General features: G+C 37.6%; 1 protein-coding gene across 2 annotated transcripts in view; it reads right to left on the reverse strand.

Annotated features, from left to right (window-relative positions):
• Positions 1 to 24296, reverse strand: part of LOC306866797 (fatty acyl-CoA reductase 1-like) — a 32986-nt gene extending 8690 nt beyond the window's left edge. Inside the window, exons 1-9 of one of the 2 annotated variants that reach the window (XM_079412161.1) lie at positions 23974 to 24296; positions 19287 to 19507; positions 12439 to 12614; positions 5425 to 5604; positions 4490 to 4667; positions 4357 to 4401; positions 4106 to 4233; positions 3917 to 3984; positions 1219 to 1390 (exon numbers count right to left, since the gene is read on the reverse strand). In XM_079412161.1, the coding sequence (XP_079268287.1) occupies positions 1219 to 1390; positions 3917 to 3984; positions 4106 to 4233; positions 4357 to 4401; positions 4490 to 4667; positions 5425 to 5604; positions 12439 to 12614; positions 19287 to 19475 (1136 nt within the window). In that variant the 5' untranslated portion in view covers positions 19476 to 19507; positions 23974 to 24296. Of the gene's footprint in view, positions 1 to 1218; positions 1391 to 1610; positions 1783 to 3916; positions 3985 to 4105; positions 4234 to 4356; positions 4402 to 4489; positions 4668 to 5424; positions 5605 to 12438; positions 12615 to 19286; positions 19508 to 23973 lie in introns of both variants that reach the window. The other variant, XM_079412160.1, reaches the window with a different exon arrangement.
• Positions 24297 to 24820: the final 524 nt, after the last annotated feature.

Here is a 24820-nt window from a genome sequence, read left to right on the forward strand (position 1 = left end):
GCTTGGTTTCAGTTTTGATCGCCTCCACACTGATGTTCTCTTTTTCCGCAATATTTTGAATGAACAATGTAGCATCGCCACATCCAGTGGGTTCAACTGGATAGGCTAAAAAAAGCGTTAAATGTAATGACACCTGCATCGTCATCGCATCTTGTGTGCCACTGATAAGGCTGCCTGATGCACACCTAAATTTAGAATGCAAAAACGAATGTGGATTTTTATTTTAAATTCTAAGAATATTTTTAATAATTTTTTTTTTGACAGCCCTAACATCCTTTTCTCAAAAATTAAGTTATCGACTTTTTTCTTGAAATTTAATGATTTTATTCTCAACATTTTATTTCAAAATTTGTTCTTGAAATTTAACGAGTTTAATCTCGCATTATAATTAATTTTTTGATTTTTTTTTGTATTGAATGGCCCTAATCCTCTTCTATAAAAAGTTATATAAACAGACCAAGATAAATATTTTTAATTTAACAGTATAAAAATTTTAATCTTGATTTCTGAATAGTCTTTAGAAAACAGAATCAAAATCTGAAAAAAATTTGCAACGTCAAATTAAAACATATTGCCAATAAAACACATTGCCATATATTTCACTTTTGTGGGAAAAAAAAAAAGAAATTACGTACAATTAAAATAAATTTCTAAATTATTATAAAATGTATAAACAATTTTATAATTTAGTATACAGTCCTGGACCCAAGTTTGAGTTAAAACAATTCTTAGAGCAGAGAGTTTGGTACCTGGCCCCATTATTTATGAGTGCTGTTCTCTGATCAGTTAGTGCACACAGTCCGTATTTTATCTGAGCTGAGCACTCTGACCTGCTTAGTGAGTAAAGGCTGTTAACCAAACTATCATTCCCAACGTCCACTATGTTTTCATGTGTTACAAGAGCAGACCCAAAGACCTCTCTTGAAGACTTAATGGCATGGCTCAGAAGAAAAAAACAAAAGATGATATTATGGTATGGATCAATCTCCTTTCCCACAAAAAAGCGTGCAGGACTCCATGCACTTTATGGTAGCCCAGCAGCAGCGTTTGTCCGATGCCATGAAGTCGAGCAGATGGCCAGGCTGGGCGGTTCCTGAGCGGTTCCTTCCCAGCCGGCCTGCCGCCATGCCACACCACGCACCCAACACCCAGTGCTGGAGGTGAGGGAGGGGAGGAGGGAGGACAAAGGGGTGGAGAAGCGGGTACTGAAGACCTTACCGGGGCTTCTGACCCGTCAACATGAGAAACCCGTCATACAGCAGGGCAGGAAGGGTGTGACTCACTGTGGTCCAGTACTGATTGGTAAAAGGGTTGGATCGCAGGTTAACATTGGGGCGCCTGAAAGCCTGTTCTAAGGGGTTGGTCTTGAACGTCATGTTAATGCAGTACTCTGTGGAGAGGAATACAGGCATACAACATACAAGAGCATTTTAAACACAGAGCTACACAACACGCATGGATAAGCAGACACACACACACACACGTGGACGGGAAGTGTGCAGAACCCAGTCTCCGAGTGGGTTATGCATCCTTGCCCAAGACACGGAGATTGACACGTGATGGCTAGACCGAGCGGGGGAGGAGGAAAGGGGCGAAGCAGTCGGATTTACCTGGGCTCTCTTCCTGACATCCTGAGGAAGAGATCATATAGGAATGCTGGTGCCTTGTGGCTTACAGCAATCCAGTACTGATTGATAAGGTGATTGGTTGTGAGATTTACATTTGGCCGCCTGAAGGCCTGCTCGAGGGGGTTCCTCTTGAAAGTGGATATAACATGGTACTCTAAGAGACAAAAAGGGTTTCAACAGTAAACGGCACAGCTGTGCATGACTTGGTTCAGGGTTAAAAAGCTACATTTTGATAGTTTCTTCCATTCATAAGTATTGGGGTCATTTAATTGGCATTATCCAAATATTAAGATCTTTTTCAAAGCATCATATTGTAAAATTCAGGGCTCAACAATAAAGATGGTGAGTGTATTTCGGACCAGTTAACAGAACTGTAATTTAAATTAAACGCAAAATACTAAAAGAAATGAATAAATATAAACAATATGAATAAATAAAATATATATATATATATTCCAGACCTCAACCCATCGAGCAAATTTGGGGCAAGTTAGAAAATAACTGAACAGATCTATTGTAAATTCAAAGGAAAGCCTTTGGCTTGAGTTGCAGAAGACATGGGAGTTCTCAGGAAATATATTGACACTATGCCAGAGAGATGTGCTGCTGTAATTGTTGCAAAAGGTGTACAAACCAAATATTAAAGTTAAAAGTGGATAAAAACTGTAATAACAATGCTAAATCATAATTACTAAATTTATACTATATTACATACTAAGCATATAACATATTACACCAAAAAATTAATAAATAAAAATTACTAAACATATCAGGCATGTGATCAGCTAGACAAAAAAGAAGGAAAATCTGACCATGCCCCAAGTCACACCCACGAGCCACGCCCCCAGCACTTATTAAAAATATATATTTTACCACATTAAAAGATAGATCTTATACTGTAATACATACTATTGTCCTGAAAAAAAAGCAGCATTTAATAATTATGATAATATAATATATTACAATAAAGTACTATAATATATTATAGTAAAGTATACAGAATTATTATTATTATTATTATTAAAGTACCTGCCAAAAATTTGGAAACATTACAAATGAATGATTTTGAAATAAATATCTACTTTCAGGTGCTGCACAATATCACTGCGCCTGCTGCACCTGTGGTACGGCAGCAAAGTTCCTTGATTATTACACCGGAATGGAGTATAGTTCCTAGCCATATCTGCCTAGAAAATCACAACTTTTCATTTTTCGTCTGTCTTAGTACACGATGTAACTACAGAAGAGTCAAGCTTTAAATAGGAAAATTATAGAAACTCTTTGGTCATTTTTGATGACCAAATGCTAATGGTCTAATCCGATTCAAAAACGATAAACTCAACTGTTTAACTCTAGGGGAGTTGTAAAATGAGCCTATTTCCAAAAAAAGTGGAGTGTTCCTTTAAGAATTTCTCACTGAAACAAGTTTTACAGCTAGTATTGAATATATATTTATTTATTTTGAGACGCATTTGGTGTGTGCAATGTAAAATGTAAAAAAAAAGTTAAAAAATCAGATCAGATCCGTATTAGCAGTTAAAAAAAGTAACAGTCTGAAATGACACCAAGTATTTACAAGACCATTGCACCCCTATATTTAATTAATATAGATTACATTTAAACTAAGATATTAGTAATAATAAAAATTATATAAATCAATCATATATATTATACATGACTGACCTAATTATGTTGTAAATACATAAAATTCAATCATATATAATTGTTCACTACATAAAAAATAAAAACCTTTTGAGCAATGAAAAAGTATAACTTACTGATTAATTTGATTAAATTAAATGTTTAGTATTATAATATAATATAAATCAAGGACACAGAATTACTTTGTTGCCATGTTGCTTTTTCCATTTAGATAGATTTTGATTTACAGCCAGATTTTAAAAGTCACAACATGGTGATGAAAGGTTATAAAAACCATATACGGTATCACAAAACCACTCATAACTCATCCACTAATGGTTATCATAACTCATTCCTCCCCACCCTTCTTCACTTCAGTGGAAACCAGACAGCTATGAAGTTAAGTCTCAAAAATTAAAGTCTTTATGATCAAATCCAAGCTAAATCCATTCCCATTTAAGAAAGACAAAGAATGAACCAGCTAACATCCATACTATACCCATACGCTTGTTCAAACATGTCAGTTTTCTCATGCTCATTTAACGTAACAAGTTCTTCGATTTGCAGTCGATAGCAAAAAAGAAATGGGGAAAATTAAGCACTTGAAGGCCGCTGTGCAGCGATTCGTTTGATAAAGTGATTCATACCAACTTCACCCCAGTGAAATGGATTGATCCCGCCCGTCGTGCAGTTGTACACCAACATATTTCTCGGCCTGTGATGGAGACAAACAACACTGTCAGAAAACTAGCAGCATTTATTCCATGACTTTATTTTCCAGTGATCTGTGTGTGAGGGATTTAGTGTGTCTGTTGGTGTTTGTCTGGATGTCCGACCTGGCATGTCTCTGGGAGCCGGAATACCAGGCAGCGGCCAAAGTGGTGTTTATGACCACATCGACTGGCACGAGGTCAGCGACAGCGTTATTTGAAGCCCTCATTGTTCGTAGAATCCCCTTTCCTGCCTGCACAACCAAAAAAAAAAAAAAAAAAAAGCTTTTAACATAAAGTACCAATAAACAATCATACAAAGTGAAATGCCACTGCATTTAAATACTCTAAAAAAAAAAATCAAAGTGGCCACTCACAGCGATGAATATCCCACTTGGCCCGTTGAAATTATCAATCCAGCCCTTTAACAGAGTGGAAAAGAAAGAGCAGTGCTCAAAATCCAGGCAGTATTTTTTAATTAGGTGGGAGGATGGAAATGAGCATGCTTACGGGGAACGGCTCCTTCCAGCTGGCTCCTACGATCGAGGGCCTGATGATGGCGACGTTGAGGTTTCCACACTCCTGCTGGATGAGCTGTTCTGCCAAGGCTTTAGTGTACGTGTATGTGTTAGGCCGCTCACCTAACAGCTTTGGTGTCATTAAAGAGACCAGTTTGTCATCCATCCACCTGTCAGCGTCATACAAATCCAGGAAGTAGAGAAAAAAAAAAAAAATAAGAAGAGGGTTTCATCTAGTTAATCTTGCTTGGAATAGCTTCAATATTCATTGTGTTATTTTCTTATTTCTGTTTTATAGTTTTTTACGTTTTAATGTTTGTATGTTTGTAAGTGTGTACGTTTAGTATGTTTTAACATGTTTAGTATGCTTTTATTTACGCAAACACACACACACACACACACACACACAAAATATATAAAATTAAATAATTTATATAAAAAATTATAAAATATATTATGTAAAAGATTCAAATATAAAATCATTAGTGGTGGGCAGCGATTAATCGCATCCAAAATAAAAGTTTGTGTGTACTGTGTATATTTATTATGTATATATAAAAGACACACACATACAATATATATTTAGAAAATATTTACATGTATTTTTATGTATATAAAACAAATGTACATATGTAGGCATTTGTGTGTGTGTGTGTGTGTGTGTGTGTGTATGTATGCATGTATGCATGTATAGACAACGAGCCCTTGTTTATGCATGATATCTAACTGGGAAAGCATTGTTAAATTTATAACAAAGGCTTTATGTGTGAAAGCAGCCATTGTCAAACATGGAGAACATGTTAAGAACGATATATGTCCTTGAAATTAATTTATTAATCATTAAAAGTCAGGCTTTAGACTTTAAGTATAATGAGGAAGGGGACTGCAGCATCAAAGACAAGAGTGTTTTGAAGAGCCAAGACTTACTCAAGTGTGTCTATGAGTTTCCTGTAATCGACAGGTGGTGGATAGACCACCTCTTCAATGAGCTCTCGGTCACAGTGGGCGTAGGCTGTGGACACGTGGATAAACACCTCCAAATGCTTCATTCTGTGAGCCAAGTTAACCATCTTCTGCGTGGCCAGCACATTCAACTTCATGGCATCTCTGCAGCAGAGGTACAGAAAAAAAACCCACTGAACTGCAGTGACTGCAGAAGCATGAGCAGGTCTGATTAACTTGAAGATAGACCTATTGCAATTTGTACAAAACCACATTACCGAAAAAAATGGATCTAATCACGATAACCAGCAGTTAGTTTAGTTTCAACTTTTCAACTTACAGACATCAGAATAGGATAAGGAAAGTTAAGGAAATATATAATGTAAATTACATAAAATACGCATTTATGTCTCTCTGGTGCAGCGGTGCATTACGCGAGCGCTGTGAAAGAAAAAAGAAGAATGCATGAACACCTCTGAAGAGTTTGTGCGTGCACAGCCTGCGGTGCTTCATTCCACACGCACTTTAAAGCATAAACAAGGCTTTGGCATGCATTTATATTGCTCCAGATTCATTAATTGGACATTACAGGTCTGATCTGATAAAATGCAGCAGTGACAGAAGTATTTGAGCAGAAATATACTACTAATGCAAAATATTTGAATAATATAAAAAAATAAAAACTATAATTGCAGTATTATTATTTATTGTACTACTATTAATAATAAGTAAATAAATAAAAATATTTTATAATTAATGATACAATAAACCTATTATTAGTATTAATAATAATAATATAGTATTTAAATCTTCCGTTTATGTCTAAAATTTTAGAAAAAGTTGTGTCTGCTCAATTGTGTTCCTTCCTGCAAAAAAAAAAAAAAAAAAGATATCTATGAAGAATTTCAGTCAGGTCTCAGGCCCCATCATAGCACAGAAACTGCACTTGTTCAAATTACAAATGACTTGCTTCTTGCGTCAGACCAAGGTTGCATCTCATTGCTAGTTTTACTTGACCTTATTGCTGTGTTCGACAGTATAGATCAGTGCTTCTCAAAGTCCGGACTCCGGTCCGGATCCGGAGGGAATTCAATCCGGACCCGCTTCTATTTCATATTTCAAGAACACTAATTATATTTCCTACTTTGATAAACGCACGTTAAACTTGTAAATCATTTGTTTATTTATTCTTATTTTTTTATGTTTTTTGGAGAAGGTCCGAAATTGCAGGCGAGATATTGAAACTTTTCCTTCATGACATTTGTTGTCATCATGACATCCAGTGAGCGTATGACGTTTGACGTAATCGGGCGACATTTCACCGCTAATATTTAAACTGTTTTGTTTTGTTTTGCTATCACTTATATTATGGCAATTTGTCTTATAGCAGTGCCCAGTGTATACATTTATTTGTGGCAGCTTGTCACAATATCAAAACTGACCGCTACAAATAGATTTTCCAAAAGGCTAATACTTCGTTGAATAAACTGAGCACTGCGCGTTTCAAAAATAAAATGCTGCGCGGGTGTTTTTATATGAATGTATCTTTTAAAAGAACCGTCCGTTTTCTTCAGAAAAGCTTTGATGTCAATTTTCATTTGGTCTTTCCTGTAATGGCTGATAAAGTAGCGCTTATTTGATTACAGTCGTTACCGGGGAAACAGCTATATATAACGCTCCAACAGCACCTCCTGCTGGCAGAGAATCAACTTGTATTTGCTAGTCTGCGGGAAACACTGGTGTCTGTCAGCAAACATAAAAAAAAAAGCATGCTTCAGAACTGTTTTGAGAAGGTGCTTAAGTTTTGAGCCATGTATTATTACTATGAATTAGGCTACTAATACTATTACTATCTTGTGCCCTGCAATAACCATTTACGCAAACTCTCTTTTGATATAAAGGGAAAAAGAGAAAATCGGCCCAAAAAATCTGCATCATATATCGGCCATAGGCTGCCCTGATTTCTAAATATCGGCATTGGCCAGAGAAAAAACATTATAGGTCGACTTCAACTGCTGACACTTAAATTAATTGTTTTGCCACTTTTGCACTTGTTATTAAAGTATTTTGAATGCAAAGGGAACCTTTTTTTTTTTTTTTAAATGAGTGTTTATTTGTTATATGTTATGTATGTTTATTAAAAACACGTTTTGTAATAACCAATTGTTCCGGACCTTTGACACTGATGAAAATTCAGATTTGGACCTTTGAATGTAGACTTTGAGAACCCCTGGTATAGATCATGACATACTCATAGATCGATTACAAAACTATACAGGTATTCAAGGGCAGGCTTTAAGATGGTTTAGATCCTACCTTTCCGATCGCTATCACTCTGTTCTGTTTAAATGGGGAATCATCTCAATTAAATCCAGTAAAGTATGGAGTGCCACAAGGATCTGTCCTAGGCCCTCTGCTATTTTCAATATACATGTTGCCCCTTGGTAATGTTATTAGAAAATACGGGATTAGTTTCCATTGTTATGCTGATGATACTCAACTATATATTTCAACAAGACCAGATGAAACTTCTAAACTATCTAAGCTAACAGAGTATGTTAAAAATGTAAAAGACTGGATGATCAATAATTTTCTCCTATTAAATTACTTATTGGACAAAAAAAAAACAAAAAAAAAACAAAAACATTACACAATCTCGTAGATTACAATTTGCATCTAGACGGATGTACTGTTACTTCCTCTAAAGTAAAAAATTTTAATGCATTCATGAGCTCTAGACTGGACTATTGTAAAGGCCCCGATATACTTCAAACGAAGTTCGTTTTCGTTCGGAGACAAAAAGTAGTTTGAAAAGGCTGAGCGACGGTATACCGTTTTCAAACATTCCAACACCCCCGCGCTGCTGGAGGCGGGGTGTAGATTAATGCAAACGTGTTGCGACGCTCGTGCGTCTGCCCTAAACACAACAACGATGCAATGAAGGTGTATCTAGGTCTATTATTTAACTGGATAAATTATTACACGTTTTTATATTTTAAGTGTTGTCATAATTTGATAAAAACAAAGGTTTATTATTGTATGTTCTTTTGGAATTTCATTTGCATACCTTTTACATTTGTTTATTGAAAGAACAACAACAGCAGCAGCAGCAGTATGGTGTAACATTTATTTGAAACATGTATTTGGTCCTCGCTACCTTATATCTTTACTCTTTTGTTTCATTCTTTTCATGGCTTTGGAAAACTTGAATCTGATATTTCTCTACATCGCTTTTTGCATAACTCCGGGTCGTCGACACAAAACTTCGTTGCAAATTCTTTCTAGGAATTAAATACTTTCTCTGAAACTTTAAAGTCTCTTTGTGAGCGATTGTGCAGGTGCAGATATATTTGTGGCAGCTCAGCTATTCGACACAGTGTATTTATGTTGCTAGTGACTTGGAGATGTTTTTCCCCTGCCTGACCTATGTTGAATGAGAAACACACCGGGAAAAAAAAATATTTAATTGCACGTCAAAGAAGGGGGATCTCCAGAACACACCCACCGATTGCATAACCACCACGGGCCAATGGTAGCTCAAAGGTGTTTAGGAGCAAAAACGAACTCCCCAGAAACAAACTCAAAACAAAATTAGTTTCGGCCTGACTATGTTCGAAATGACGTCATTTCAGTTCGTTTTTCGATTTCGTTTGAAGTATATCGGGGCCTTAATGCACTGCTAGGTGGTTGTCCTGCACCTTCAATAAACAAGCTACAGGCGGTCCAAAATGCAGCTGCTAGAGTCCTTACCAGGTCAAGAAAATATGATCATATTACACCAATTTTACATTCTCTGCACTGGCTAACTATTAAGTTCCGTATCAGTTACAAAACATTATGTAACATTTGGACCAATCAGACACACAACTATTTGTTATATTTAACAAATAATCTCTAATGCCCCCTCACCTAACCAAAAGGCCAACTATGAGGGTCTGTGGACCCTTCCCCTGAAATGCATCTAACACCTAAGAAGGCAGAACAGGCCTCTGGTTCCATAGCAATCCATCTGATAACACTTGTTTTATTGCTCAAAGGAATGCGGGAACTCACTTCTTTTCCCCTTAGGAAAGAGACATGGACTCTTCTCAAATTAATTAATAGAAAACCCTTTCTTTGAATGAACACACATATGTTTTTGTGTATTGTATCCTGTTTTATGCATGGTTATGATAGAACACTAGTTAATATTACCTCATGTATATCATGTTTGGTCTCTATCAATTCGTCTTCGGATGATCTAATTGAGAGTGTATATTATATGTCGATACCTATGCAACATATAAATGTTCTAAGAATCTTTAATAGTTTGTATATCAATGTCCAATCCGGTTCATATGCAAATTACTATGCATGGAGACAAAGAGTTGTAAAACTTTACCTCCAAAAGTTCAAGTCACCAGTCTATTTGACTACCCAGATGTGTGACCTCTATAGCAGATAAATCTCTCATGTAAGTGACGCCCCTGCAGTCTGTGGTTCTGTTAGATTCTGAGAAGATGAGGATGTGAGCTAAAACTCTTCTGAATACTAAGTTTTGTGCCAGGCAGCCTTTACTTTCGATTCAACAAAGGATCCTCGGACCTAAGCAGATCTCTTTCTTCGCTCTTTTCCACTTTCTACCTGGAAAGAACATTTCTACCACAGAACATCTTTGGAATTCATCACTCTTCAACCCGGAAGAACGTGATCGGGAATCCAAAACCTTGAAACCATTAAGACTTTCATCTGAGACTGCATTCCGGACACTCGTCACGACCAAATGCATTGCAAGTATTGTACATTTAACTAAACAAAACAGAGGTTATTAGTACAAGTTATAGACCCCGTTATAAACGGCACTGTTGGTTTTACTCGGGTGGTTAAATGACTTTTTCCATAACTGCATTCTCTGGTTTTCCTGATGGTTTCATCCATCAACTCTCATTAGCCCTTTCCCCATGTATGAGTGATTGTATGCATGTTTGTTTGTTAGACTAGTTTGCGTTAGTGTTTAGTTAATAAAAGTTGTGTGCACAAATTACATGATTTTCTGCTCTAATGCATTAATAGGAAAGTATTTCCTGCGGCCAAGGAAATATCCTTTCTTAGAGTTGATACGAACTTGCACTGAATGTTCGCTGGATGGACAGATCGGTTGATGGCAATTTAATTCTGCTACAGTTATTACTGTCAGCCGATATAAATAATTGTAACTAATCATAATTAAAATGTAATTATTTATATACAATTCCCTTTTGAGCTTATAAATTGCTACAATTACTACTTCCTTTTAAGACCCTAAATGGTTTAGCTCCTGCGTACCTAACTAGTCTTCTACCACGCTACAATCCATCCCGTTCCCTAAGGTCGCAAAACTCTGTACTCTTTGTAGTACCTAGGATAGTCCACTAAAGGAGGTAGAGCTTTTTCACATTTGGCTCCCAAACTCTGGAATAGCCTTCCTGATAAAGTTCGGGTTTCAGACACACTCTCTCTGTTTAAATCTAGATTAAAGACATCTCTTTAGCAAAGCATTCACAATGTATCTCATAACCTTGTACTTCAGTTACATCTGATCAAATGCACATTTTCATTCTTTTGCTTAGGTGGAACATTTTTCTCTATTACATTCTGCCATGGGATTGGCATCCCGTGGTAACTAGGAACTACACAAGCTTCAGTCTGGGTTCAGCCCTTACAAAGACCTGAGATGACCGAACACCTGAGAAGAGATGATGCCAAACCCCCAGAGGACCTCAGATGGCGCCAACCCTCAGACAACATACAAAACTACCAAATTTTGCATTACATGACATTAACTAACTGCTTGAGTTTTACCGTACATTTCTGCCATATGGACATAAACTTGAGATAACCACTGATAAGCCATTACAAAATATAATGTAGAAACTTTAATTTTCTGTAAAGCTGCTTTGCAAAGATTTGCTTTGTGAAAAGTGTTATACAAATAAACTTGAATTGAATTGAATGATTTGTATATTTGTGAATATGACTTGCATTAGTGGAAAAAAATTTGAGTGTGGAAAAAATTGATTATTAGCAGCATTTGTATTATTAATAATAACGGTACCATTGCAAAAAAAAAAATATTTTTATTAAGGCCATTATATAAATTTAATAAAACCATGCATTTTCTTGTCTTATCCAGGTTTATTGTGAATACATGATTTAAAGCAACATGACAAATTGTTAATTGGAATTATCAGTTATTGCTTTTATCTCAACAGCCCTTATGCAATAGATTGAGTATGTTACAAAACCACCACTGGCTCTGCACCCCATTACCTAAATTCACTACTTCAGACTTATGTGCCCTCTAGAAGCTTGCATCTGCAAGTGAATGTCGCTTTATTATGCCATCCCAAAGAGGCACAAAATCACTTTCACAGACTTTTAAATTAAATGTTCCCTCCTGGTGGAATGACCTGCCCAACTCAGAGTAGCTGAATCCTTAGCCATCTTCAAGAATTGGCTAAAAACACATCTCTTCCATCTTTACTCGACCCTCTAACTCTAGCACTCTATTCTAATTCTATTCTTTAAAAAACACTATTCATTTACTCACTGCTTGTTTTCTTAAAAAAATAAAAAATGACACTATCTGACACTATCTTCTCTACTCTTTTTCTATTCTATTCATTTTATTTTTTAATTATTATTATTATACAATTAACAAAAGCAAAAAAGGCCTCTTTAAAAAACCCTTGCTACATGTACTACGTTAAGATAACTGAGACTTGTTATAGCACTTGCGTATCTTTGCTCTTTTGTTCATTTTGATTGCTTCCATTGTCCTCATTTGTAAGTCGCTTTGGATAAAAGCATCTGCTAAATATAATGTAAATGTTACAGTATGAAATGAAGAAATGACTTAAGTGACGTTATAAAGAACTCAGTTGCTTCCTGTGATAGAACCACCTAAATAATCAGAAGCATCTAAACTCATAGCTGTGGATAAAGCTTTGTGTCATCCTGTGGGTGGAGATTACAGCTTACTTCAGAGGCTCGTTGAAGCGGATAGTGGCAGCGCAGTGAAACACTAAGTTAATACAGCCTGTGAGAGTCTCCTGGTCTTCTGTGCTCAGGTCCAGATCTGGCTGCGTCAGGTCGCTGTTGACCGGCACGATCTTCTCTGCGAAATCGGGCTGCTCCTCTCGCAGTCTGTCAAAAAGCTGCAACATTCAAAGGCTCAAGATCACTTTCACCATAATCAGATATCACAGTCTGGCCAAGCACTACAGTAAAAACATATGAATTCCTGTCAGACACAGCCTATGAGACAATGCAATCAATATAACCTAGAAAATAGGGCTGAACGATTTTGGAAAATAATCCAATTGCGATTTTTTTTTTTTACCAATATTGCGATTTAATATGCGATTATTTTTTAAAGCTTTTTATATTCTGTAGTATTCAAAGACAAGTAATAAATCATTGTATAGTATGCAGTGTTGAGCACGTTACTTTAAAAAAGTAATTAGTTATATTACTAGTTACTTCTCACAAACAGTAACTGAGTTACATCATTATAAAATAAACTAATTACCAGGGAAAGTAACTATTGCTACTTTTTTTTTTTAAATGTTCAAATATGTGTCAAATAACTTGGATGCCCCCAATTTTAAATGTTAACTGAATGAAATGGTCACTAAATAGAATAAATTATTATTATAAAACATTGTACACTAATCTACACTATTTTAATGTTTCTGTGGGACAATGTGAGAGACACCTATCAAATTCAATTGATTATTGTAAATATGATCAACCCTCTATACACACCTTGGCAATAGAATCTCCATTGGCTTGTAATTTGTTTAAGTTTACTCACCAGACTAATATTAATTATCTGATATACTAATATATATATATATATATATATATATATAAATAAATAAAGCTTATGTTTGGAAAATGGCAGTTTTTTTTTGTGAACAGTGAATTGACCTACGGCCAAGTATGGTGACCCATACTCGGAATTCGTGCTCTGCATTTAACCCATCCAACATGCACACACACAGCAGTGAACACACACACACCGTGAACACACACCCGGAGCAGTAGGCAGACATTTATGCTGCGGCGCCCGGGGAGCAGTTGGGGGTTCAAGGGCACCTCAGTCGTGGTATTGAGGGTGGAGAGAGCGCTGCACATTCACTCCCCCCACCTACAATCCCTGTCGGCCCGAGACTCGAACCCACAACCTTTGGATTACGAGTCCGACTCTCAAAAACCATCAGGCCACGACTTCCTGACATCCTGATATTTTAAATATCTCACTTAGCAATTTAGTACACTAATACACATGGGCCACAATTAACGGCACCCTTTTATTCAATACTTTTTGAAACCTCCATTTGCCAGTTTAACAACTCAAAATTTTCTCCTATAATGCCTGACAAGAGATCAGAGACCATTCCTTCATCCAGAATCACTCCAGATCCTTCAGATTCACAGCTCCATGTTGGTGCTTCTTCTCTTCAGTTCACCTCACTCATTTTCTACAGGGTTCAGGTCAGAGGACTGGAATGGCCATAGCAGAAGCTTGGTTTTGTGCTCAGTGACCCATTTTTATGTTGTTTTTGAGGTTTGTGATTGGATTATTGTCCGGTTGGAAGATCCAAAGATGGCCCATTATAAGATTTCTAACAGTGTCAGTCACTTATTGATTTTTTTTATCTGTTGGTATTTGATAGAATCCATGATGCCATGTGTCTAAACAAGATGTCCAGGACCTCCAGCAGAAATATAGGCCCACATCAAAAATATAGCAGTATATTTCATTGTACACATGGGGTACTTTTTACCCCTGTGTTCACCAAACCCATCTTGAGTGTTTGTTGCTAAAAAGCTAATTTTTTAGTTTCATCTGACCATAGAAGCCAGTCCCATTTGAAGTTCCAGTCGTGTCTGATAACTGAATATGCTGGAATTTGTTTTTGGACGAGCTAGGATAATTTTTCTTGAAACCCTCCCAAACAACATGTGGTGATGTAGGTGCTGTTTGACCATTTTTTTTTTTTTTAAGGTTATCTGCCCCCGAGACTCAACTATTTTCTGCAATTCTCCAGCTGTGGTCCTTGGAGGGTCTTTAGACACTCAAACTCTCCTCCTCACCGTGCATTAGGATGATATAGACACATGTCCTCTTCCAGGCAGTTTAGTAACATTTTAATGTTGATTGGAAATTCTTAATTATTGCCCTGATGGTGGAAATGGGAATTTTCACTGCTCTAGCTCTTTTCTTAAAGCCACTTCACTAATTTGTGAAGCTCAATTATCTTTTGCTGCACATCAGAAATATTTTCTTTGGTTTTTCTCATTGTGATGAATGATTAAGGGAATTTGGGCTTTGTTTTCCCTCCTATTTATATTTCTTTGAAACAGGAAGCCATGGCTGGATAATTTCATGTTCATAATCACCCTGCAGTGCTCAAAATTGTGAATATGAATGGGTATATACTTCAGAGATATTTTACTCATAAGAATTTCTAGGGGTGCCAATAATTGTGTCCAATGTGTATTTGAGAAAAACATTTATTTCATAATATTTCCCCCCATTTTAAAAGGGTGCCAATATTTTTGGCCATGACTGTGTATCAGTGGTTTTCAAACTTGTTCCTGGGGACCCACAGCTCTGCATATTTTGCCTGTCTCCCTAATTTACACACCTGATTCAGATCCTTAGCTCATTAGGAAAGTGCTTCATGAACTCAAATGAGTGTGTCAGATAAGGTAGACATGCAAAATGTGCAGAGCAGTGGGTCCCCGATTTACAGGATCGAAAACCACTGATAAATATTATATATGAACATTAATGTCATTTTAATAAATTACATACAATAATTTACTGGCAGAAAAAAAAAAGACATGACAAAAAGTGAAAAAAAAAGAAAAAAAAAAAAAAGAAAAAAAAAAAGCATAATAATCGGTGTTGTTTTTGTTACCTAAAACTAAAATTATTTAAACTGGTTATTTAAAAAAAAGAAAAGAAATTAAGCTCTCTCTCTCTCTATATTTTACATACATATATACATACATACATATATACAGTGGGTACGGAAAGTATTCAGACCCCCTTAAATTTTTCACTCTTTGTTATGTTGCAGCCATTTGCTAAAATCATTTAAGTTCATTTTTTTTCCCTCAATGTACACACAGCACCCCATATTGACAGAAAAACACAGAATTGTTGACATTTTTGCAGATTTATTAAAAAAGAAAAACTGAAATATCACATGGTCCTAAGTATTCAGACCCTTTGCTGTGACACTCATATTTAACCTGTCTATATAAGACCTTACAGCTCACAGTGCATGTCAGAGCAAATGAGAATCATGAGGTCAAAGGAACTGCCTGAAGAGCTCAGAGACAGAATTGTGGCAAGGCACAGATCTGGCCAAGGTTACAAAAAAAATTCTGCTGCACTTAAGGTTCCTAAGAGCACAGTGGCCTCCATAATCCTTAAATGGAAGACGTTTGGGACGACCAGAACCCTTCTTAGAGCTGGCCGTTTGGCCAAACTGAGCTATCGGGGGAGAAGAGCCTTGGTGAGAGAGGTAAAGAAGAACCCAAAGATCACTGTGGCTGAGCTCCAGAGATGCAGTCGGGAGATGGGAGAAAGTTGTAGAAAGTCAACCATCACTGCAGCCCTCCACCAGTCGGGGCTTTATGGCAGAGTGGCCCGACGGAAGCCTCTCCTCAGTGCAAGACACATGAAAGCCCGCATGGAGTTTGCTAAAAAACACCTGAAGATTCTCTGGTCTGAGGAGACCAAGATAGAACTTTTTGGCCTTAATTCTAAGCGGTATGTGTGGAGAAAACCAGGCACTGCTCATCACCTGCTCATCACCTGTCCAATACAGTCCCAACAGTGAAGCATGGTGGTGGCAGCATCATGCTGTGGGGGTGTTTTTCAGCTGCAGGGACAGGACGACTGGTTGCAATCGAGGGAAAGATGAATGCGGCCAAGTACAGGGATATCCTGGACGAAAACCTTCTCCAGAGTGCTCAGGACCTTAGACTGGGCCGAAGGTTTACCTTCCAACAAGACAATGACCCTAAGCACACAGCTAAAATAACGAAGGTGTGGCTTCACAACAACTCCGTGACTGTTCTTGAATGGCCCAGCCAGAGCCCTGACTTAAACCCAATTGAGCATCTCCGGAGAGACCTAAAAATGGCTGCCCACCAACGTTTACCATTAGGGCTGTATACCTTGGAGAACCTGGCGATACGATACATACCTCGATACACAGGTCACGATTCGATACGTACCTCGATACAGAGCTGTCTCGATACGATTTGATACAATGTGACACGATTCGATACGATTCAATAAAAATACATGGGCCAGAGCCAATTAGTTAATGCTGAACACATTTACTCAACAAACAGAACTCTGCATTTTTCTTCAATTTATTGAAGACAAAAGTGCATTATAACAAAGTGCATTTTGCTTAAATATTTGCAACTTTAAGTGCTCTGATTAATTGTACACAAATTGTATTAATCTGGAAATTACCACAAGTCAACATTTAACTTTCCAAGGGTACAGTCTGAGCTCACACAAGCACAAAATCTTCTTCTTATTATTCTTAACTTCTTATTAAATCTTCTTAGAATTCTTTTTTGTGACACCATGTACTGCCATAACATATTTCACTATGAAATCACTTAAAGGTGCCATAGAATGCATTGATACAGTATTTTAAATTGTTCTCTGATATCTACACAGAAGGTATGTGGCTTACGTAAGGGCAAAAAATCTCCAGAAACGATTTTACATGTCCATTTACAACCCTAGGATTTCTCCCTAGAATGAAACGGTCTGTTATTGGCTTATTTGGCAGGGTCATGAATAATAATGAGCTCTGCTCTGATTGGCTGTTTCACAGTACGGCTCATCAGCAAGAAGGAAGCACAGGGAGGAAAATATATATTTAAATACTTTCTCTCGCAGTTATATCGTCGGGTAATTATACTGTATATAAAACGCGGGCATATCAGGGAGCCGTTATTAATATGCGAGGCATTGAAACTGCTTTTGAACGATCCATCGATCGCGTTATAGTTCACTTTCAAGAGACGCGATCACACAAACTATGTTTACATTATGGAGCAACAGTACTTACCACACATTTCACAAGATCAGATGCTTGTCAGTGGTGCTCAGGATCTGTAAGTCATTCGCCATCATCCTCATCTCTCCTTACTGAGAGTGAAATCTTATGTACTGTAACAGGTTACCGCTAGCAAGGAGCTAAGTTAACCATGTCCCTTTAGTGGCTCACGTTATTTGCTTTCTGTGCCTTTCTAAATACAGACACCAACCCATCCCTGCACTTCACACCCCCTGCACGGCCTGGAACATAACATTTATTTTGTTATTGTCGCTGTTGTCCGCGCTTGTTTATTTACAATACCTGCAGAGCTTCTGATGGTTCGGCTTAGAACAAGTGCGGGCTTATGCAAATGTTGGGGGCGTAGTGATCCCGACTGTTGCGTCACAGTCGGTGTTATGTTCTGATTCGCCTGTTTTTCAGTGGTCTTTTTTAATCACGAGATTTACATATGAAGGAGGAAACTGGTGTTTGAGGCTCACTGTATGTCATTTCCATGTACAGAACTGTTATTATTTAAATATGCCAGGGTAAAGACAGTTTTTCATTCTATGGCACCTTTAAATGCTACATCTTGCTTTAACATTTTCCATGAGTTTTTTTGAAACTCGCGGGCGCCGCTGCGCCCCCTAATGGCTGGGCGGAGTATCGATACTAAGGGCTAGAATATCGATACTGTATCTTTTTTTATTATATCGGTATGTATCTAAGAATCGATATTTTGAGCACACCCCTATTTACCATCCAACGTGACAGAACTGGAGAGGATCTGCAAGGAGGAATGGCAGAGGATCCCCAAATCCAGGTGTGAAAAACTTGTTGCATCTTTCCCAAAAAGACTCATGGCTGTATTAGATCAAAAGGGTGCTTCTACTAAATACTGAGCAAAGGGTCTGAATACTTAGGACCATGTGATATTTCAGTTTTTCTTTTTTAATAAATCTGCAAAAATGTCAACAATTCTGTTTTTCTGTCAATATGGGGTGCGGTGTGTACATTAATGAGGAAAAAAATTAACTTAAATGATTTTAGCAAATGGCTGCAATGTAACAGTGTGAAAAATTTAAGGGGGTCTGAATACTTTCTGTACCCACTGTATATACACATACATATATACACACACACACACACACATACAGTCAGGTCCATAAATATTGGGACATCGACACAATTCTAACATTTTTGGCTCTATACACCACCACAATGGATTTCAAATGAAACGAACAAGATGTGCTTTAACTGCAGACTGTCAGCTTTAATTTGAGGGTATTTATCAGGTGAACGGTGTAGGAATTACATCAGTTTGCATATGTGCCTCCCACTAAATAAGCCTGGCAACTAACTGAAAAGTTGAAGTACTAAACAGTTGATGTATTACAATAACTAAGACTACAACTGAAATTAAAAGAAAATTTAAGTTAAGCAGCAACATATAGTAAAAACAACTAATTGACAAAAAAAAAGCACAACTAAATTTTACTGAAACTAAAACTGAAAATTTAGTAAATTCAAAATTATGAATAAATACTAAGAAAATATGAATAACACTAACTCTAATTAAAATGATTCTTCACTTGATTTGGGAAACAAAACAAAAAAAATCCTGTACATTTTTTAAAGCTATATTGCCTTACCCTTAATTTACGTCATGAGGTATATAACTCAATTGAGAGAAGAAACCATGAAGTTCTCCAGCAATCCTCCAGACCTGCACTTGCTCACCTTGCAGTTGATCATGTCAGCAATACGGGCATCAGGCGCCTGTCCTGCTTTGGACCGGACAAGCACATAGGCAGCTTTGACACCGGAACAAGAGCGTAGCAGCTTCTCCAGAAGTACTTTCCCCATAAAGCCTGTGGCCCCTGTGATGAGAACATTTTTTCCCTCGTAGTACTCTGGAATGGTGACCATCCTGAGTGCACCTTCCCTCCTCTGTTACACCCCTGAAGAACACCAACAGAAACATTGTCACACAGCATCACACTGCAAAATACGCACACATTTCACAATGGATCTCACTCTTTGCTTCAGAAAACGTGCCGTTTCGTCAGTATGCAGTAAATATTTCATGCAGGTCACTTCCTTCCTTTCCTGCCAAGACCTCAGTCCACAATTACTGCATGACACTCAAATCTTAACTTTGTAAAAATGTGTAATGCCCTCTTAAGACCTGGTCTTGTATTACTCTCCTGGACCGCAGCTGGATTTTGATTTGCTGGGTCAATAAAAGTGCTCCTAAATGGCATTAAGGTGTATCGACCGCAAAAAGCTTTACATATCACTAATTGATAGAACAAATTAAATGGCATAGTAAAATCACAACAGTATAAACAGGTTTATTATTCTTATCTCTTGTCAACTGATAACAAGCCAATACAGCTCATCCACAGCAGATACTGGGTTAATATGTAATAAAATAAGAGATAAAGATTTTTTCCTACTTTAGACTTCTACTGGCCCTGCCAATTTTTTTTATCTTCAACTCTCCTCACCACCCAAGATGTGCCGCTCTTGCCACTTGCTCACATTGAAAATGAATGACTTCCGGCCACTTTGACACTCTTGCTGGCGGCAGTTAGTGATATTTAGAGCCAGTTTACCAGGAAGTGACAATTTTGTTCTGTTTGACTCATTGGATGGAAACAAATGTCATATGCAATATTCCAGTTTGGTGCATAAGTTTAATTTGAATCTTTGGATGGAAACATAGCTAATGATCAAAAAGATACAGGATGTATTCTAATCTGCATTTGGGCTCAGTTTCACATATCTTACACACATGCAACTCAATATATGATGTTTCAATCACTGCCTGACACTTTCTTTCTGATGCTTCCAGCCGCATCATATGATCCTTTCCATAAACTTATCAGGCCACTCAGAATAACAAGTTCCCGCTGGCTTGCGGGAACACTGATGACGAGCTGTTTTTGCAGCCTCTTTCTGTTCGGTGCTGCAGCCGTGCATTGTTTGCTGCATAAAATCGGTGCCAAGTTCCACAGCTGCATGCACCCCAATCACGAACAGAGTATGCACACACACAGCAAAAAATTCTGGACTATTTCGTGACTTTCAAGGCACAATCTGTATCAAAAATCTCATAAAAACATTCAGTGAAGTGCATGGGTTATTTTGACACACTTGCCTTAAGGGCAAGCAGCCAATCTAGAGCTAATGAATGCCAGTTTAATTGTAGGGGTCAGGTGGAATATTCCAGAACGTGAGACAAGACGCTGTGCAGTGTGATTTCTTTCCAAGAGCCACTCAGCACTTCTGTGACTTAAGACCCAGAGCTGCCTCTGCAGTGACACTGGCATTAAACAGCGTCCAACTACAGGGAGCAAAGCTAAAACGGGAGTTCAAGGACTGTGGGCAAGGCAATCAGTCCCTATAGAGAAGCTGGCATTTTCTAACCCCTGAAAACTGATCGCTCGTCCGAGAAAGAACCGAGCTGAGATATAACCATCCTATATGGGGCTATCTGATATGATCAAGTCCCTTTAATGTACACCAGATGCAAATTGATCCTAGATCCCACATCCTCAGTTTGAATAATTCATGTGTCGCATGGGCAGCTGCTCTGCACTGGGGCACCTGAGGAATTGTACTACTGTAACAAATAAGATGTATGTAAACAAATACCAGCGTAATAACAGAATGACCATAGACAGGAGTGCTTTAGCTAAAAAGCTTTCCATTAAGAACCTCAAGGATAATGGGATCGAATATCCTGTGTGTGCATAGTAAAAAGAATTGCACTGACAGATCTCAGTACTGAAGTGCACAATCAAAGATACAGTGACAGGAAAAAATGGTGTTGTCACAAGACTGCACTGCCTTTGCGTCTTGTGATCCTCATTAAAACAACAACAACAGTGGGGATATTCATCCAAATGAAATGGCAAAAATATGCAATTAACCGTTTAGAAGTAGAAAAATCAGGCATACAGACCAAAAATGTTCAAAATCAAATAAGCCCTATCAGACTGATGTTCATTCCTGATGCTGTTTTTGAATATACTCAAAAGGTAGGCCCTAGATAATAAATACTACTATTATAAAGGTTCTAAACGTGTGTTATAACAATTGTTATAATATTTCCATTTATAAATGAAAAAATTAAAATGTGTGTGTCACTTTTGTCAGCTTGAATGTAGTATGGCGTTATGAATCAGAACAAACCTTTTAAGTGAACAAATCATTCTTGTTTACTTTAAGTCTTGAACTCATATTTTCCATTCAACTCCGTTTTGAAGTGCAAGACTGCTTTCTCTCTTTAAAAACTAATTAGCCTATAGAATAAGTACAAGAGCATTTGACTACACGAATGAGCATTGGTTGGACTTATTTAAGGAATACGCCTTTACCGGTCAATCAGAGTTTCAAGTCCGAACGACTCAAGCCAGCTATGTGCTTTGAGCAAAGCAAAACTGATTAAATTGACAAATCCCATTTGTGAAAAAAAGGGACCTGATAGCTGAATGTACGAGAAAAGGTTATTTGAGCCATTAGTCAATTTTGTACACAACGGACAGTCCAGGTTTAAGCCTAATCCTCGACTAAAATGTAATTCTGAGCTGTTTCAACTGAAAGAAACTTGCACTGACTGATCTTAAAATATATCAGTGCCTTTGTTTTGTCTCAAGATGCACACCTGCAATGTTTTTTTTTTCTTAAATGTCCTAATTGAACTATGGCCTAATCCTGGTTGTGTCTAATCACTGTCTGTGAAACCGGGCCTTGATGTTTTAACAAATCGGTTGAGTAAATGACTTATGCTGCCTTCACGAGCTATCGGAATTATCGTTTCCAAATCGGAAATCAGACGTGAACACCTCTCAAGCAGAGTATGTGAGCGCTTCGAGCATTTAATAATCACTCCGCTCCGGGTTCATAATTTTGCGCTCCTGCTCCACTCCTCGCTCACTGCTATAAGAAACACCGCTCCACGTCTAAAGTATTTCAGTATGTTTGAAATATCACAGTTCTTTTCATAATGTATTAAAAAATACAGAACTGGCTTATTGGAACACTAGTGTGCAAACTTTTTTCCTACCACATGACAAGCTAATAACATGGTTGTCAGCATTAAAAGGTATCATTGCTGCTTTTTGCAGTGTAAATTTTGTTTGTGATGAAAATAACAGTACGTTTTCATCAGTTATTTTACCTACAGATCGATGCATTTCGGATACAGATGAAGTAGCACCGTAAGATTACATTTGTGACCCATTCTGCCAAAATGAGTCGGAAGTCACAAGGACTAATTTTGAGCTGCAGGTAAAAGAAGTGAAAAATGTCAGTTTTGGTCGAATTTGAGGTTCACACAAAAATGAGTGCATTAAGCCCTTTTCTAGCGATCCCAATGCTCCAAATAGTAATTAAACATCTAAAATGATCTTTATTTGTACGTTTTCTGAGGAGTACCTTTTTCTCTGCACACTTCTGGACGACGGCTACTGCTTCTCGCCACAAGTTGTAAGTCTATTGTTGCAAAGCGCAGCATTCCAGCTTTGTTAATATTCATATCGAATTCTCGATGACAAGTCCAAACCAGTGAAATATGACTGACATGAACGTTTAGTTAACAGTTGGGGGAAAATCTGATGTGTGAAACAAACACGACAAGCTAGTAATCACGACTTCATAAGTGGGAAATAGGAAATTTCCAATAGCACGTGAAGGCAGCATTAATGACTCACTTAAAACACACAAAACGAAACACACCAGTCGCCACCTACAGACATAACGCCGCAACTAAAGAGTGAATGAACGAATCAGCTGAACAAATCTTATGGAGTTAACTTACAAGAGTCGAGTCACAATACTAAGCGTTGAGCGCGACCCAAAATTACACATGCTTCACATTTCATAAGAAGCTCACGCGCCCTGATCTCTTAACTAAAATTTAACATTTGAACCTCACTGGTCGCACGAATTCTAAGGTTTATGACTTAACTTAAAATATATAGTGAAAATGTCAATGATCACATAAATGCACAAAATTAATAAGGCAATAAAGTGTAATAAATACATATTGCATAACTGTACAATAATAACAGCTAAAGCACACAGACTGCAATAATACAAAATAAAAAAAAGTTTCATCAGACGTCCCTATATTTTTTAATATCAACGGGAAATGGTCACCAATATGAAAATGGAACAAGGCGAAATTTCTCGATAAAATTGTGCATTAAATTACTGTGAGCACTGGGAAAAGCATCTTAGCATTACTTTCCAGCTGTGCGTCTTTCGGGGAGGATTTCTGACACACCAGCGCTGAAAACCCCCGCATGCGAAAGTGTGCTAACGGCTAGCATTCACTCTCTAAAAACATGCAAACAAGATTTTGAGCTCAGGAAAAACGAGGCAACAAAGAATATAACTGAAGCACTCGAACGCTTACCTGAGATGTTTAGTATATTCCCCGCGCTGTTTTAGCGAGGCGATCCTAAGGTGCTCTATGCAGCAGTGATGTGAAACGCAGTTATAGCTTAGCTTCGTTGGAGAGGAACTGATGGGTTGCCAAATGATCCGTTTCAGGAAAGGACCGACGTCACAACCCACGACGCGCGAGGAACGACGTTGCTTCGTGATAATCCTATGTAATGTCAAAAGAATTGGTATGCATCTGAAATATTCGGTGTATATTCGCTAGCGAGAGTTTGACGGGTTCTGGAAAGAGATCACAGTGTATGTGGACTATTTAAAAAATCATCCCGGTGTTGTGCCGAATTCTGACCCCTGCCAGATTATTATCCCCCTAGTATTGGTAGATTTAGGGTTAGGGTTAGGATTAGGCAATCAGGTAGCGATTTCAACGAAGGGGGTAATAATTTGGCAGGGAGTCGAAAATGGCCACAACATTTTAGATTCTTCCTCAGAGTAGTATTTTAATGTTACTGTAAAATCTCAAATGTTACTGTAAAATCCAATAGCATTAAGAGCAATGTGGTAGTATATGGCAGTCCTTAAAATGTGTTGTAAGGCACAAAAAAGTATGGCTAAAAGTTTGTGACCTATGCTGGATAACCTGAATGAAACGGGGAAGTTTACATTTGCAGACTGCAATTGAAAGTATGGTTCTCAATATTTGCTAACAGCATGGCACGTCCCTAAATATGAGCAAAATAATCCTGATTTATACTTTTCATAGCATGTAATTTTCTTGTTAGTCTGAACCATTTTCAAGTCACTTAACACAACATGAATCAGCTTCCTGTGTAACTCTAATACAGGCGTTGACTGAAATG

Source organism: Barbus barbus (genome assembly GCF_936440315.1).
Source record: "Barbus barbus genome assembly, chromosome: 48".
NCBI classification, from domain to species: domain Eukaryota; kingdom Metazoa; phylum Chordata; class Actinopteri; order Cypriniformes; family Cyprinidae; genus Barbus; species Barbus barbus.